The sequence below is a fragment of the Neoarius graeffei genome, chromosome 15 (genome assembly GCF_027579695.1).
Source record: "Neoarius graeffei isolate fNeoGra1 chromosome 15, fNeoGra1.pri, whole genome shotgun sequence".
NCBI lineage: Eukaryota > Metazoa > Chordata > Actinopteri > Siluriformes > Ariidae > Neoarius > Neoarius graeffei.
Window position 1 is genome coordinate 75,597,568 of NC_083583.1, and position 17,166 is coordinate 75,614,733.

Genomic DNA, 17,166 nt, shown 5'->3' on the forward strand with positions numbered 1-17,166 from the left:
GAGTCTTTCTGTTAGGTTTTGCTGGGAATCTAACCCAGGTCGCTGGTGTGGTAACCCAGCAAATCCCCACTAGGCCACCAGGGGAATGACTCACGTACAGAAGAGTGGGACGAAGGTAGAGTTCAAAACAGTTTATTGCCAAAGCTCAGAAGATCAGGAAAATCCAAACGCAAAAATCCACAAAAGTAATATTCAAATGCACAGAAGAAACAAGGGAAAACAAAACATCCAAAAGTTCAAGTCCAAAAATGCAAAACCAAAGAAGAAGAGGCAAAAACCCAAATGCTCAGAAGATACAAAAGTGGCAAGTCTCTAGTTAACAAAAACAGTCCAAAAAGTCCCCAGAAAGCAAAATACCCAAAACAGAAGGACATAGGCAAGGTACACGGAACAGAGGTTACTAGCCATGAACAGCACAAAGACTCAGTGACTAGAAACCCAACTGAGGAAGTATAAATACCCAAAAGTAATTGAACACAGGTGAAAATAGGTAATTAAGACTAGGTGGGGCACAAGGCACATGAAAAACAAAGAAGCACATGGCTGTCAAAACAAAACACAAACCCCCTAGCTGTCAAAACAAACATAAGACAAAGATGAAATAGTGGCCTCTAGAGGCCAAGATAGTCCCAAGTCCTAACAGAAAACCACCAGGTCGTTTTCTCATAAACAAACCAGCGCTGACGTAGGATTCAGAAGGAGGCGTCCTGCACGTGACGTCACGAAAATCAATGTTTGCCGGGAAATCCAAATGCCAAGTTTTTTCAGAGGCAGACCAATTCACCTCAAATGGCTTGATTTCAACTGAATATTTCTGGTACTGCACAAGGTGAAAAAATTGCACAAAATGTGACAGATATTTGATCAAAGTTTAATATAAAATAGGAGAATTACATTGATCTTGCTCCTGAATTTACCCGCAAGATGCACTTTAAGATAGTTGAACTGAAAAAAAAAATCAGTAGAAATAATTATTGCAACAACATAGAGGTTAATGGTACTGATAAATTTTCATATTACAACAATTACCTTTTATCCTGGTCTGAAATATTATTTGCAGAGGTTAGATGTTATTCAGGATTCAGTTTTGTCACTTAATTTACTTGCACTCGATTGCTAGCTTCTCAACTTTGCAATATTAATATACTAGTGGTTATTTACAAAGAGCAGGCCTATAAAGAAAACTTTTTTAAAGACCAATTCAAAATTTTGTGTCAGTGGTCTGGAAGTGAAAACTAGCCTTCACAAATATTACATTTACATAACTTTATATTTTATGTAGTTATGACTATTGATGGACATGTTTTGGTAAGAAAATGACAATTACACAGGTATTTTATACTATAGTACACAGGTCTATTATATAACAGATATATATGTTCCCTTCTGAAAGTATTGGAACAAGGCTAATTCTTTTGTTTTTGCTATACACTGAAGACATTTGGGTTTGAGCACAAAAGATGAAAGCTGAAATGCTGATCTATCATCTCATATTCATTTCCTGATTTCCTAGAAGTGTTAAAGAACATAGAACATGGCACATTTGGTGACAGATGACCCAATTTTTTTAAAAGGTGATCAAAAGTATTGGAACATATGTTTCTTGTCCAGGTGTACCCTTGTAGATTGGCTATTTAAACAATTAATAGCTCTGAATGTTTACTTTTTTGTTTGAACCCTGGGTTTCATCTATGATGACTGCATTTATTGTTCAAATGATAAACCAACATGAAGACCAGAGAGCTGTCTATGGGGGGGAAAGCAAGTCATGTTGAAGCAGAGAAAAGAGGGCAAATCCATCAGAGCCATTGCACAAGTATTGGTCATTGCCAATACAACAAAGAAACAACTGTTTTCACAGCACTAATAATCAGGCGTCAAACAGGTTGACTAAAAAAATAACCGGATGACAGAAACATTATGAGAGCTGTGAAGAAAAACACAAAAACAGTCTGTGATGTACATAAGTCAGCAAATTAACTTGTTCATTACCACAAATATTTTGAGACAGTTTAGGAAACAGTGACTAAAAAGCTAATTTATCCAATTTCATAAAACTAAATTATCCAAATATGGCACAATTCAGAAGCAGTACCTCTTCTGTAAACCCTGAAAGCTACTGGTGTATTTGGAAGTGTCCACAATGAAAGCAGAATACTTTGATTATAAACTAGAACCATTTACCAGAACATACTGAGCCTCAGCTTTCCTCATGTCTTTTAATTTAAGAAAAAAAAAGTAAATAGGTATTCAGACATGAACTCCTTTGTTCCATGTTTTTAGAGGGCATTATCCATGGATCATCGCATCGCCTGCACGCGTGTAACTATCCCAGAGAGTTTGAGGGAAGGCACTGTAGTTGACGAGTGGTACAGCCTGAGTGGAAGACAAGAAGGTGATAAAGAAGGCATGATTAACCTTGTCATGTCCTACTCTGTGAGTCTGAGCTTACACACACACACACACACACACACACACACACACACACTTTGTTCTTGTATAAAAATTCCTCTGAAATTACATAAGGGCTGAGCATTAAAAATGCATAACATTGCAATTTATTGTGTCTCAAGATACCTTACGAAGAGTTCCGCAAGTAAGGGCCGGTACCTTTAGAGTTGTCATTGTACCATTTCCTGGTGTATTGTAATCTGGGGAAATATTCCTGACATCTTGCCATAAACTGTTTTGACTGGTCATACAGATAAGTGAGTCAATTACCTGTAATTCTGTTGATAGCTTCATGCAGTTTGTTTTTTGACACACATGCTAAGTGGGGACAATGAGAAGGATAAGTCATCATGTTTTCTATCACTTAATCCTTTAGCTTTATGAATAGCCTACTATCCTCCAACACTCCTGCTTTTTGGAAATAAGAAATAAACTATAGATTTATAGCAAATGCAAACCATATTTATCAACAAATACATGCTTCAGAAAGTGTTGCTTTCAAACAGATGATGGGCATTAATATGTAAAAAAATAGTGATTTAAAATGGGTAATCAGTTTTTACAAAAATATCTGTTTTACAAATACATTGCACATTATTTCATTTGTGAGCAGCAGGTACAGATGAACTCTCATATGATGCAACAGTGGAAGTATGGAGGCAGCGTCCATTCCAGGGACCAGATCAGCATCACAGTTGTGCAGGTATGTGGTGCACAAACATCACACTTCAACTTTCAAAATGTCATTTGAATGTGTAGAGGCTCATTCCATGCCAACTCATCCAGCATTCAGAAGTTTTCCCAGTGTATGTCATGGATTTAAAAAAAAAAAAAGTATAAAAATCATAAAGCTCAACAAAAAATACTTTTTAGTTATGATTTTCGACCCTCTGAATGTCATGTAAAGGAGGTGATAGACGAATATAATCACTGGAAGAGTATTTATTTATAAACAGGTACACAAACAGATTCAAAACATTTACTAAAGGCAGGGTCATAAAACGGGCAATGGTCAAGCAAAGCACAGAGTATTAGAGGAAAGGCAAAAGGCAATAAAGAGAAACAACCAACATGAGTCAAAAAACAGGAAAGCAAGACAGACTATAAAGTTTGGTAGTATGTGACACGAGGTACAGAATGTATACTTTGCAAGGTCTGTGTGTTGTGAGAGTCCTTATAAGCACACGCTGTGATTGCAGTTTAATCCGGAACAGGTGCCTGGTAGTTACTCTTAATGGTGCTGCACACATGCTGACTGCAGGGGCATGCATTGCACACTCTGAGCACCAACACCTGTGGACCTGACGGACACCCCTTCCCCCCCCCCAAAAAAAAAAGAAGCTGGACAAAGTACCCTTGGAGCTCCGCTGTGGCTCAGGATGGACATGGCAATGGGATATTTGCTTAGCCGGAGCATTGGGTTCTGGTTGGGCTTTGAATGGGAGCGTGGATGCAGGTGGAGGCTTTGGTTCAGGCTTGTACTTTGACAGGACGGCAGCTACAGGTAGAGTCATGGGTTTACACATGGAAATAGTTTTGAGCATAGTCATTGGCTCAGGCATAGACTTGGGCATGAGCATGGACCCTGGCATCAGCTTAGGTATGGACCTGAACATGGGCATGGACTCGGGCATCGGTTGAGTATACACAGACACTGTGATGAGTGTCCGGCCACCCAATAAGAATGTCAAGCCCTCAAGTCCTGGTTCACCTCTGCTCCCATTCTCCAAGTACCAGATCCTGATCATCAGTTTGTTGTGGAGGTGGGGGCCATCTTGCCCCAACATGTGATCACCAACCAGAAGCTCCACCCCTGTGCCTTTTTCTCTCAGCGACTGTCACCTGCCAAGAGAAATTATGACATTGACAACAGGGAGCTGCTGGCTGTCAAGCTGGCATTGGAGGAGTGGCAACACTGGCTCAAAGGGACCAAACAACCTTTTTTAGTATGGACTGACCACAAGAACCTCAAATACATCTGACTAGTCAAGAGACTGAACTCACATCAGGCCCAGTGGTCCCTGTTCTTCTCCTGCTTCCACTTCAACTGGTCAGGTTGTTTTGGGCATACTCAACCCACAAGAGCTGTTGGGACCAGGATGAGGGATTCTGGGAGACCATGCAGAAGAGAGCCATCTCCATCTCCTGGTTGGTGGAAGGCCTGTGATGAAGTCCAAAGAGATGTGGGACCAAGGGCAATGTGGCACAGGGAGGGGCTTCAGAAATCTAGCCTGGGCCCAGTGCTTGCCCGTCTAACCGCCTGTTTGTCCCTCTGGCTCTGAGGTGTGACGTGCTCCATTAGACCCATGGCTCCAAGCTCACCTGACACCCTGGGATCCATAGAACATGTGATGTTCTCCTCCAGCGGTTCCGGTGGGCCACTCTTGAAGACACGCAGGACTTTGTCAATGCCTGCCTAGTCTGCAACAAGTACAAGCCATCATGTCAGGTTCCTGCTAGCTTCCTGAAGCCCCTCCCTGTGCCACATTGCCCTTGGTCCCACATCTCTTTGGACTTTATCACAGGCCTTCCGCCATCTGATGGCAACATAACCATCCTCACTGTTGTTGACTTGTGCCCCTGCCCAAACTCCTCTTGGCCAAAGAGACTGCCCAGCTGGCTGTCCTCAACGTCTTCTGGCTCCGTGGGCTCCCCCTTGATGTGGTCTCGGATCGAGGACCCTAGTTCACGTCCATTTTCTGGAAGAAGTTCTATGGTCAGCTTGGGGCCACTGTCAGCCTGTCTTCCAGATTCCACCCCCAATCCAATGGCCAGATGGAGTGTAAGAACCAGGAGATGGAGATGGCTCTCTGCTGCATGGTCTCCCAGAATCCCTCATCCTGGTCCCAACAGCTCTTGTGGGTTGATTATACCCAAAACAACCTGACCAGTTCCATCACGAGCCTTTCCCTCTTCCAATGCTCCTATGGGTACCGACATCCTCTCTTCCCAAACTAGGAAGAAGAGGTCTCTTGCCTGTCTGTCCAGGCTGCCAAACCTGGTCCCAAGCACAAGCCTTCCTCCTTTGCTCTGCTGACCATTACACTACCTCAGCCAACCGATGCTGCTCTCAAGCTTCCACCTACTAGGTTGGCCAGAAGGCATGGCTGTCCACCCGATACCTTCCTCTACGGGTTGAGTCCAATAAGTTAGCACCTAGATTCATTGGCCCCTTTGTCATTGAGAAGGTTGTCAATCCTGTGGCAGTGAGGCTCAAGCTGCCTCGGTCCATGTGGGTCCACCTGATGTTCCATGTCTCTAGGGTCAAACCGGTCTGAGAGAGCCAATTTATCCCTGTCATTCCACCTCCACCATCTCCTGACTTCAATGATAGGCTTCAACACCTACACTGTTCATCACCTCAATCGCTCCTGCTGTCGTGGGAGGGGCTTCCAGGACCTGGTCGACTGGGAGGTGTATGGGCCTGAAGAGAGGTCCCAGGTCCCTACTCGGAACATCTTGGATTCCTGCCTCATCAGGGAATTCCATCAGCAGAACCCTAACCAGCCCACTAGCACCTCGGCAGCTTCTGCTAATCCCCATCTTAAAGCTCATCCTGCTTCTCCATCCGACACCTTGGACAAGGAGATGGACTGGTTGGGCTCTGAGGAGTTTTAGGCCCACCATCTTGGCCCCCTCCTCCCACCGGGCTTGACTGGTCCTTTTTGGGGATGTCAGAAGCCATCCCTTGGGGGGGGAGGTTCTGTCACAGGCCGCTTTCCTCTTCACCTGCTGTTCGGGTATGTTTTCACTCACCTCCACTCTTCCAGTAAGCCACACCCACCTCATCAGCCAACTCTGTTCACCTGGAGCTCATGTGCATCAAGCAGATATATGCTTCTCCTGCCTGCTCACTCTTTGCCAGATTGTTCTTTACACTCCCATGCAAGACTCATCAGCACTCTTCACTGGACTGATCTTCCGTTGCCAACCCTGCCTGTTTCTGACCTTCCTGCCTCGTCTCTGTCCCGGTAAATACCTTAGCCTTCTGTTCACAACCACGAGTTCTGCCTCCATACCTCCAGGTTTCTATCCATCTGTCCCTGTGGCTGTTTGGCATTCTGCTGCTATTACTTCACATAACGCGATTCCCCTGCCTAACAAACTGAACTTTGCTGCAGTCCTCCTGTTATCCTTTATACCTGCCTTTATCTGCAATGAAGGTCATTACCAGCTCTACCTGTGGTGTTTTGTGCTGCAACTGGATGCAACCTCCACCCTGATGCAGAATGTTTTTGTACTTCGTACTTCTGTGCTCCACCCACATCTGGAAAGCTTCTACAGTGGTGCTGAAACCTGGGAGTACAGAAGTATGGCAGACTGTTGTTAACGTTTAGATTGTTTATTTTGGCTTTTCAGCACAAAACTTTCTTTCATTTGGGACAGACACTCAGACCACCGTCATGCTCTGGGCCCAATCTCTCGTCCTCTGCTCTCTTACTCCTTTTATGGAGCGCCATCACTGCAAGACACACAAACACACATTAATTGACAACAGGTGTAGCGATTTGGCCACTCACCTTCCCTGACTCTGCCCTCCATTCACAAACCAATGCTGGGCCATGCCCCCACTGCCACAGCAGCCTATCAGTAATCACTAGGGTCATGTCACGTCCATAGACTGAATAAAATCAAGTTCAGTGATTTCTTAGCAGCGTTATTTAACATGATCAGTTGATGACAGAATGAAAGGAGGCGGTTCTTCTGGGGAATGCATGCACTCATGGCGATAGCTAGAACCCATGTTTCAGTTTTCTGAAAGGAAGAAAGGGTCATTTTGTTTTAAATGTTTGCTTTGTTTGCCTAAAATGGACCACATCACAGCCTACAAAAACTTGTCCAACCTGTGGAAGCATAGTGAGGTCTGTAAATGCTTTATTCCAAGAGAAAGCTTGCAATGAAGTTTTACACTGTGTGCACAATTATTAGGCAAGTTGTATTCCTGATGATTAAGTTTATCGTTGAACAAATACAGTGCTCTCAGTCAATCCAAATTGTTAATAAACCTAAAACCAGAATGATTAACAAAGGAAATGGGAGTTTAGGCCTTCTCAGGGGAATATACAAGTGTGCAGAATTATTAGGCAACATTTAGTGTGCAGAATTATTATGCAACTAAATGAAAAGCTTAAAGTTTCCCATCTCACTTGTTTATTTTAATTTTCAGTGTAACAAATAAACAACTCAGAATTAACAAATAAACACTTCTAGCATTTCAAAAATATTCAGTGACCAATATAGCCACCCTTCTTTTCAATAACTGCCATGAGCCTTCCATCCAGTCTGTTAGTTTTTTGATTTGTTGACGATCAACTTTTTGTGCAGGAGCAACCACGGCCTCCCAAATGCTATTCAGAGTGGTGTATTGTCTTCCCTCGCTGTAAATCTCATGCTTAAGAAGGGGCCACAAGTACTCAATAGGGTTTAAGTCAGGTGAGGAAGGGGGCCATGTCATTACTTTGTCATCTTTAAGGCCTTTGCGGGCTCGCCAAGCAGTGGAGTACTTGGGTGCATGTGATGGTGCATTGTTCTGCATAACAATCATGGCCTTCTTGAATGATGCAGACTTCTTCCCATACCACTGCTTGAAGAATGTATCTTTTAGAAACTGGCAGTAGGTTTGGAAGTTGATGTTAAGTCCATCTTCAACCTGAAATGGTCAAACTAGCTCATCCTTAATAATAGCAGCCCATGCCATTACCCCTCCACCACCTTGCTGGTGTCTGAGTCAAAGTGCCCTGTGTCCATTAGTTATCCAGCTATGGGCCCATCCATCTGGTCTATCCAGAGTCACTCTCATTTCATCCGTCCATAAAACCTTTAGAAAATCTGTCTTCAGATATTTCTTGGCCCAATCTTGACATTTCAACTTGTGAGTCTTGTTTAGTGGTGGTCGTGTTTCAGCCTTCCTTACCTTGGCCATGTCTCTGAGCACCGAACACCTTGTCCTTCTGGACACTCCAGGTCGGTTGCAGTTCTAGAATATTGTGGCACTGGAGGATAATGGGTTCCTGGTAGCTTCATGTTTAATCCTTCTCAAGTCTTTTGCGGTTAATTTGTGTCTTTTCTTCTCCACACATTTTTTGCGACCCTGTTGACTATTTGCAACAAAACGTTTGATTGTTCTGTGCTCACATTTCTATAGCTTAGCTATTTCAAGAGTGCTGCATCCCTCTGATAGGCATTTTACAATTTTAGTCTTTTCAGTGTCTGTTAAATCTCTTTTTTGGCCCATTTTGCCTGAGATAAAGAAGCTGCCTAATAATTATGCACAACTTAATATAGAGTATTAATGACTTTAGGTCACACCCTCCCTCATTACACAAATAAATACCACCTGAGAATGCTTAAATCCAATTAGCATTCAAGTGTATCTAGCTTGCGGTTGGAAAACATGCATAGAAATAATTAGTGGTGCAACGGATCATCATTGATCCGTGATCCGTTCGGATCGACGTCATCGGTTCGGGACACACGTGATCCGCGGATTGATTTCTGGAAAAAAAAAAGTTGTGCTCCATCCGCATACAGCTTGCGGCGAGCGGAAAAAGGAGGTGTGTAGACATGGCGAGCGGAAAGGAGGAGCTTGAACGCCCCGCGACACTTAAATCCCCTGTATGGGAGCATTTTGGCTTCCCTGTCAACTATGATGACGAAGGAAAGAGGTCAGTGGACAAAACTGCGACTGTGTGTAGGCATTGTGGCACAAGAAAGCCATATGACAGTGGAAACACATCCAGCATGTTCACTCATTTGAAGCGACATCACCCGGGTGTTTCACTGATCGGAGAAAAAACGAAAGCTGGCCAACAACCGCTCATCACCGCAGCATTTAAGCAGCCTCTCCCTGCGCAATCCGACCGGGCTAAAGCGATCACAAACGCTATCGGCGTGTTTATAGCTACAGACATGAGGCCATATTCAGTTGTGCAAAACGAGGGCTTTAAAAACATGCTGAAAGTGCTTGAGCCACGTTACGACATCCCATCGCGCACACACTTCAGTGAGAAGGTAGTGCCAGATCTCTATGAGCGGGAGAAGAAGAAAGTTGTGGATGAACTATCCCGAGCGTCGGCTGTTGCGCTCACGACAGACGGGTGGACGTCCAGGGGAACGGAGAGCTACGTGACGATAACGGCTCACTTTATCACCGAAGACTGGGAGATGAGAAGTCTAGTGCTGCAGACACGCCCCCTCTACGAGAGTCACACAGGCACTCATCTTGCGCAGGTACTGACACAAGCAGTTGAAGAATGGAAGTTAAGGAGGCCCAGTACTAATATTCCAGTAACAACTGGATGGCCGAGCTCTTTGGAGAGACCTTTGTCAGCAAAGAGATGTACACCAAGGCTCCTGGCATTGACCTCATCAAAGAGGAGGTGGCATCCTACCAGGCAGCAGGTGGCATGTCAGTGGATGGTGATCCACTGACATGGTGGAAAACCAATGAATGCAAATACCCTTGTCTTGCAAAGATGGCAAGATGCTACCTCGCTGTGCCAGGATCTTCAGTACCATCAGAGAGAGTGTTCTCAACTGCAGGGGACATAGTGACAGCTAAGAGGTCCACACTCTCTCCCGACAATGTTGACATCCTTGTCTTCTTGAAAAAAAATCTGAAATTATAAACTCAGGTTCTTTCACTGCCCTTGTTTCAACGAAGATGTCTTCTTATGTTTACCTTTGAGTTCTAATGACCTTTTGAACCAATATTAAAAGAAGATATGCCTTTTTATGTTGCTGTTGCACTTTAAGTAGATTTTTGGTTCATTGTTACATTTTAAAGGAAGGAGATATGCCAATATATTGCACTTTAAGTTGTTTTTCATTAATAATTATGCCTTGTGCACTATTTTTATATATTTTAATTTTAATAATTTAAGTGTGTTATAAACAAACAAAATGTAAGTACGTATGTTTATTTGTCTTGTTTTTCTTTTTTTTTTTTTGCTTTTTGCCGATCCGAAAAATGATCCGATCCGTGACTCTTGATCCGAGGAACGATCCGATCCGTGAGTTTTGTGATCCGTTGCACCACTAGAAATAATGGTAGGGTCAGAGTACTCAATTGCCTAATAATTGTGCACACAGTGTATGTGCTTTTAGAGCTAGCAATAACGTTGCAATAGCTATGCAATCTGGTTAGTCAAATAATGTTCTATTGGATTTTCTCGCCAAGTTGCCATAGCCTTGTCCACAGCTAACATTAACACATAGCTAGTTAACTTGGACACGGTTAGTTAGCATGTAAACATGGAGTTATGCTAACATGAATAACATGAACTTATCTGAAGTGCTTTCAGAAATGTTTTAGCATAATTTTGCCAAATAAACAAAATGTAGAAATCTTTCTGTTCTAGTAATGTTAGCTACCCAATATGATTTAAAAAAATTTTTTTGCTAGCATGTCAAGTGGCGGGGCGGCACGGTGGTGTAGTGGTTAGCGCTGTCACCTCAGAGCAAGAAGGTCCGGGTTCGAGCCCCGTGGCCAGCGAGGGCCTTTCTGTGTGCCGTTTGCATGTTCTCCCTGTGTCCGCGTGGGTTTCCTCCAGGTGCTCTGGTTTCCTCCACAGTCCAAAGACATGCAGGTTAGGCTAATTGGTGGCTCTAAATTGACCGTAGGTGTGAATGTGAGTGTGAATGGTTGTCTGTGTCTATGTGTCAGCCCTGTGATGACCTGGCGACTTGTCCAGGGTGTACCCCGCCTTTTGCCCATAGTCAGCTGGGATAGGCTCCAGCTTGCCTGCGACCCTGTAGAAGGATAAAGCGGCTAGAGATAATGAGATGAGATGTCAAGTGGCGCTTCACTGACTGGCTAGCTTAACATTAAACTACCATGATTCCACAGGCAGATTCATATGTGCATGAGTACATACACTGACACACACACACACACACACACACACATGCGCGTGCGACCTGTGAGATGGACAGTATTGTACTCGTCAGTCACAACAAATTGTTGGAATTTTTTGTTTTGATGTCAGATGATGGTCTTGCTTTTTATTTATTTATTTATTTATTTATTTTTGTCGTCTTATTTTTATTTATTATTTTTTATTTATTTATTTTGAGGATAACCCCTTGAGATGTGGCATCTCATTTTCAAGGGGGTCCTAATGACAATACCAAAAAAGAAAAACAGGACTTGAATGTCTTGCTTAAAGCAGTGTTACTGTTGGGCAGTTATTAAGCTCGAAGTGTGGACCTGGGTTTTAATCAAGTTGGACTGTCATTTTTATTTTCTGAGCAAGCTGTATTTACAGCTATTCCACTGTCTTCCTGATTAACATACACATACATGTGTGCACACACTGCACACGCTGCCGGAGCTGGGTCAGAACACGACCATGCTGCTTTGTGGGGGTGGGGAGGAGTGTTACAATTATAAAAAAAAAGAAAGAAAAGACAATGGCTCTTTTTCAGTTCAGTTGTTTTTCATTTTGTAACATTCTACCAGGTTTTTATTCTACAGATTCTACAAGATAGTCAGTAAATCCAGTCAGTTGCTCGAGGCATTAGGTATTGTAAACATTATGGCAACAATGCATTGACAGAAAATGTACTTTTAATACTTAAGTATTTTTAAAAGCAAGCACTTCAGTACTTTAACTTAAGTAAAAATTTGACTGGACAACCTTCACTTGTATCGGAGTAACATTTGACTAGTGGGATCTGTATTTTGACTTAAGTAATGAAGTTGGGTAATTTGTCCACCTCTGTTTTTTAGGAGAAATATTTTTGGGTGAGGTGTAGCTCACCTTTGTTTAGGCTATTGCTTATTGTTCTCTGTGGAGCTGTTTTTCTTGCTGCTTTCAGGTCATCCTGCACTTTTTTTGAGTGAGCGTTGTGAAAGTTTGCATGACTCATCTTTCCGTGGATGATTAGTTGAGGTTCTATGATCTTTCCACAGCCACATTAAAGATGTCCTAGACATATACAGAATTAGAATGAATGTGGAAAGAAAATCAAAATAAGAAAAATTAATTTAAATTGAAATTTTTTTCCATTAGATATTGAGTCAGTTTAAATGGACAAAGTGTAAGTATTTGCCTCCTGTGGAAGATTATGTACATACCTTTAAACAATAGTGTTATATGTCTTCTATAGTATGTGTTGGAAATGGAATTCTTATTTGTTTTCCAGGCAGAGTTAACCAAGAACTACGGCATGAGACGCATGGACCCATACTGTAGAATTCAGTTTGGCTACACCGTGTATGACACACCTACAGCATATAATGGAGCCAAAAACCCATACTGGAACAAAGTGATTCAGTCCCATTTGCCTCCTGCAGTCAAATCCTTCGACCTGAAAATCTTTAATGAGGTTTGGTTGATCATATAAACTACAACAATCGTATGTAACATTACCTCGCTCGCATAATGTGTTGATGTTTGTCTTTTGATTGCTGGGGAAACATCGATTTAACTGCAGGTATTTTACTGTTTCTCATTAATATAACTTTTGGTATTTTGAGATAATGATACAAGTCTAAAGCTCAAGATAATAGAATAGAAAATAGTAGAAATGATAATTACTGCAACAACAAAGAGGTTAGTGGTAATGATAAATTTTAATATTACAGCAATCACCTTTTATCCTGGTCTGAAATATTATTTGTCGAGGTGAAGTGTCATTCAGGATTCAGCTTCATCACTTAATTTACTTGCACTCAATTGCTCACTTCTCAACTTTGCAATATTAATACGGCAGTAGTGCTTAACAGAGAACAGATCTAAAAAAAAACTTTTTTTTTTGCAAGACCAATCCAAAATGCTCTTGTCTCATATTCAATTCCTGATTTCCTAGATGTGTTCAACAACATAGAATATGGCACCTTTGTTGACAGACCACCCAATTTTAAAGACAATCAAAAGTATTGGAACAGGTGTTTCTTGTTGCCCAGGTGTACCCTATTAGATTGGATAGTTAAACAATTAATAGCTCTGAATGTTTACTCTTGGTTTGAGCCATGGGTTTCACCTGTGAAGGCTACATTTGTTGTTAAAAAGGACAAACCAAAATGAAGACCAGAGAGCTGTCTATGGGGGGAAAGCCATTTTGAAGCAGAGAAAAGAGGGCAAATCCATCAGAGCCATTGCACAAGCATTGGTTATTGCCAGTACAATAAAGAAACCACTGCTTTCACAGCACTAACAACCAGACATCAAATACAGTGGTGCTTGAAAGTTTGTGAACCCTTGAGAATTTTCTATATTTCTGCATAAATATAACCTAAAACATCATCAGATTTTCACACAAGTCCTAAAAATAGATGAGAACCCAGTTAAACAAATAAGACAAAAATATTATACTTGGTCATTTATTTATTGAGGAAAATGAGCCAGTATTACATATCGGTGAGTGCCAAAAGTATGCAAACCTCTAGGATTAGCAGTTCATTTGAAGGCAAAATTAGTCAGGTGTTTTCAATCAATGGGATGACAATCAGATGTGAGTGGGCACCCTGTTTTATTTAAAGAACTGAGATCTATCAAAGTCTGATCTTCACAACACATGTTTGTGGAAGTGTATCATGGCACGAAAAAGGAGATTTCTGAGGACCTCAGAAAAAGTGTTGTTGATGCTCATCAGGCTGGAAATGGTTACAAAACCATCTTTAAAGAGTTTGGACTCCACCAATCTACAGTCAGACAGACTGTGTACAAATGGAGAAAATCCAAGACCATTGTTACCCTCCTCAGGAGTGGTCGACCAACAAAGATCACTCCGAGAGCAAGGCATGTAATAGTTGGCAAGGTCACAAAGGACCTCAGCATAACTTCTAAGCAACTGAAGGCCTCTCTCACATTGGCTAATGTTCATGAGTCCACCATCAGGAGAACACTGAACAACAATGGTGTGCATGGCAGGGTTGCAAGGAGAAAGCCACTGCTCTCCAAAAAGAACATTGCTGCTCATCTGCAGTTTACTAAAGATCATGTGGACAAGCCAGAAGGCTATTGGAAAAATTTTTGTGGATGGATGAGACCAAAATAGAACTTTTTGATTTAAATAAGAAGTGTTCTGTTTGGAGAAAGGAAAACACTGCATTCTAGCATAAGAACCTTATCCTATCTGTGAAACATGGTGGTGGTAGTATCATGGTTTTGGCCTGTTTTGATGCATCTGGGCCAGGACGGCTTGCCATCATTGATGGAACAAAGAATTCTGAATTATACCAATGAATTCTAAAGGAAAATGTCAGGACATCTGTCCTTGAACTGAATCTCAAGAGAAGGTGGGTCATGCAGCAGGACAACGACCCTAAGCACACAAGTCGTTCTACCAAAGAATGGTTAAAGAAGAATAAAGTTAATGTTTTTGAATGGCCAAATCAAAGTCCTGACCTTAATCCAATGGAAATGTTGTGGAAGGACCTGAAGCGAGCCGTTCATGTGAGGAAACCCACCAACATCCCAGAGTTGAAACTGTTCTGTATGGAGGAATGGGCTAAAATTCCTCCAAGCCGGTGTGCAGGACTGATCAACAGTTACTGGAAACATTTATTTGCGGTTATTGCTGCACAAGGGGGTCACACCAGATACTGAAAGCAAAGGTTCACATACTTTTGCCACTCAGATATGTAATATTGGATCATTTTCCTCAATAAATAAATGACCAAGTATAATATTTCTCTCTCATTTGTTTAACTGGGTTCTCTTTATCTACTTTTAGGACTTGTGTGAAAATCTGATGATGTTTTAGGTCATATTTATGCAGAAATATAGAAAATTCTAAAGGGTTCACAAACCTTTAAGCACCACTGTAGGTCGACTAAAAACCAGCAGCAGTGGATGGCAAACATTGGAAGAGCTGTGAAGAAAAAGTTAACAACAGTTAGTGACATGTTCAAATCATTGAATTAACTTGTTCATTATGACTAATATTTTTAGGCAGTTTAGGAAACAACAACTTAAAAGCAAATTCATTCAGTTTCATAAAATTAAAATCATTCAAATATGGCATAAGTCAGAAACAGTTCCTCTTCTGTAAGCCCTTAAAGATATTTGGAAGTGTCCACAATGAAAACAGAATTCTTTGATTATAAACTAGAACCATTTACCAGAACATACTGAGCCTCAGCTTTCCTCATGTTTTTTTTTTAAATAAAGTAAAAGTAAATTGGCATTCAAACATGAATTCCTTTGTTCTATTGTGTTTTTAGAGGGCATTTTCCCTGGATCATCACATCGCCTGCACTCATGTGACTATCCCGGAGAGTTTGAGGGAAGGCGGTGTAGTTGACAAGTGGTACAGCCTGAGTGGAAGACAAGGAAATGATAAAGAAGGCAGGATTAACCTTGTCATGTCCTACTCTGTGAGTCTGAGCTTAAACACACACACACACACACACACACACACACACACACACACACACACACACACACAGTTCTTGTCTAAAAATTCCTTGGAATTTACAAAACATCAGGACTGAGCAATTTATATGACATTGCAATTTATTTTGTCTTAATACACTTCTAAGAGTTCCATGAGTGAGGGCCAGTATCTTTAGAACTGTCATTGTAGCATTTCCTGGTGTATTGCAATCTGGGGAAATAGTCCTGACATCTTGCTGTAAACTGTTTTTGACCTGTCGTGTAGAGGAGTCACTCACCTGTAATTTTGTTGATAGCTTCATGCAGTGTGTTTTGTTGTCAAACATGGTCTGTGGAAATAATGACAAGGATAAGTTGTCGTGTTTTCTATCACTTAATGATTGAGTTTAATGAATATCCTACAATCCTCAAACACTCGTGACATGCTTTTTGCAAATAACAAACTATAGATTTTTTGCAAATGCAAAATGTCTTATTCAACAAATACATGCTTCAGAAAGTGTAGCTTTCAAATAAATGATGGGCATGAATATGTTAAAAAAATAGAGGGATTTAAAATGGGTCATCAGTTTTTACAGAAATATCTCCTTTCAAATACATTGCACATTATTTCATTTGTGAGTAGCAGGTACAGATGGACTCTTATACGGCGCAGCAGCATAAGTATGGAAGCAGCCTCAATTCCAGGGACCAGATCAGCATCACAGTAGTGGAGGTATGTGGTGCACATACATGACACTTCAACTTTCAAAGTGTCATTCAAATGTGTCGAGGCGCATTCCATGCCAACTCCAGAATTCAGAACTTTTCCCTGTACACATAATGGATTTTTTTTAAAGTCATGTATAAAAATCATAAAGCTCGACTCAATTTTTATTTGTTACTTTTGACTCTCTAAGTGTCATGTAAAGGAGATGATGGACAGATGTAATCACTGGAAGAGTATTTATTTACAAACAGGCAGGCAAACAGATTCAAAACAGTAAACAAATGTAGCGTCGTAAAACGGGCAAAGGTTGAGTGAGGTACAAACAGACTATCAGAGGAAAGGCAAAGGGCAATCTGGAGAAACAACAAACATGAGTTAAAAACCAAGAAAGTGGCACACAGTACAAGGTTTAGTAATGTGAGACACTAGGTACAGTGCGCATACTTCACAAAGTCTGTGTGTTGTTAGAGTCCTGATAAGCCTGTGCTGTGATTGTCCTCTAATCTGGAACAGATGCATGGTAATTAGTCCTAATGGCTCTGTGCGCACATTGTCTGTGGTGGTGTGCGCTGCACGCTAAGAGTGCCAACATTCATGGACGTGACCCTGAGCTCAATTTCATCTTTGTGATATTTTGCAACATTTGTTCTTATAAATCATTGT

The 17,166-nt window shown here is 41.5% G+C and overlaps 1 protein-coding gene across 1 annotated transcript in view; it reads left to right on the plus strand.

Annotated features, from left to right (window-relative positions):
- The first annotated feature begins 2,995 nt into the window (after positions 1 to 2,995).
- Positions 2,996 to 17,166, plus strand: part of LOC132899067 (uncharacterized) — a 34,372-nt gene continuing 20,201 nt past the window's right edge. The window contains exons 1-4 of the mRNA XM_060940707.1: positions 2,996 to 3,154; positions 12,598 to 12,780; positions 15,623 to 15,775; positions 16,420 to 16,509. Coding sequence (XP_060796690.1) covers positions 2,996 to 3,154; positions 12,598 to 12,780; positions 15,623 to 15,775; positions 16,420 to 16,509 — 585 coding nt within the window. The remainder of the gene's footprint in view (positions 3,155 to 12,597; positions 12,781 to 15,622; positions 15,776 to 16,419; positions 16,510 to 17,166) is intronic.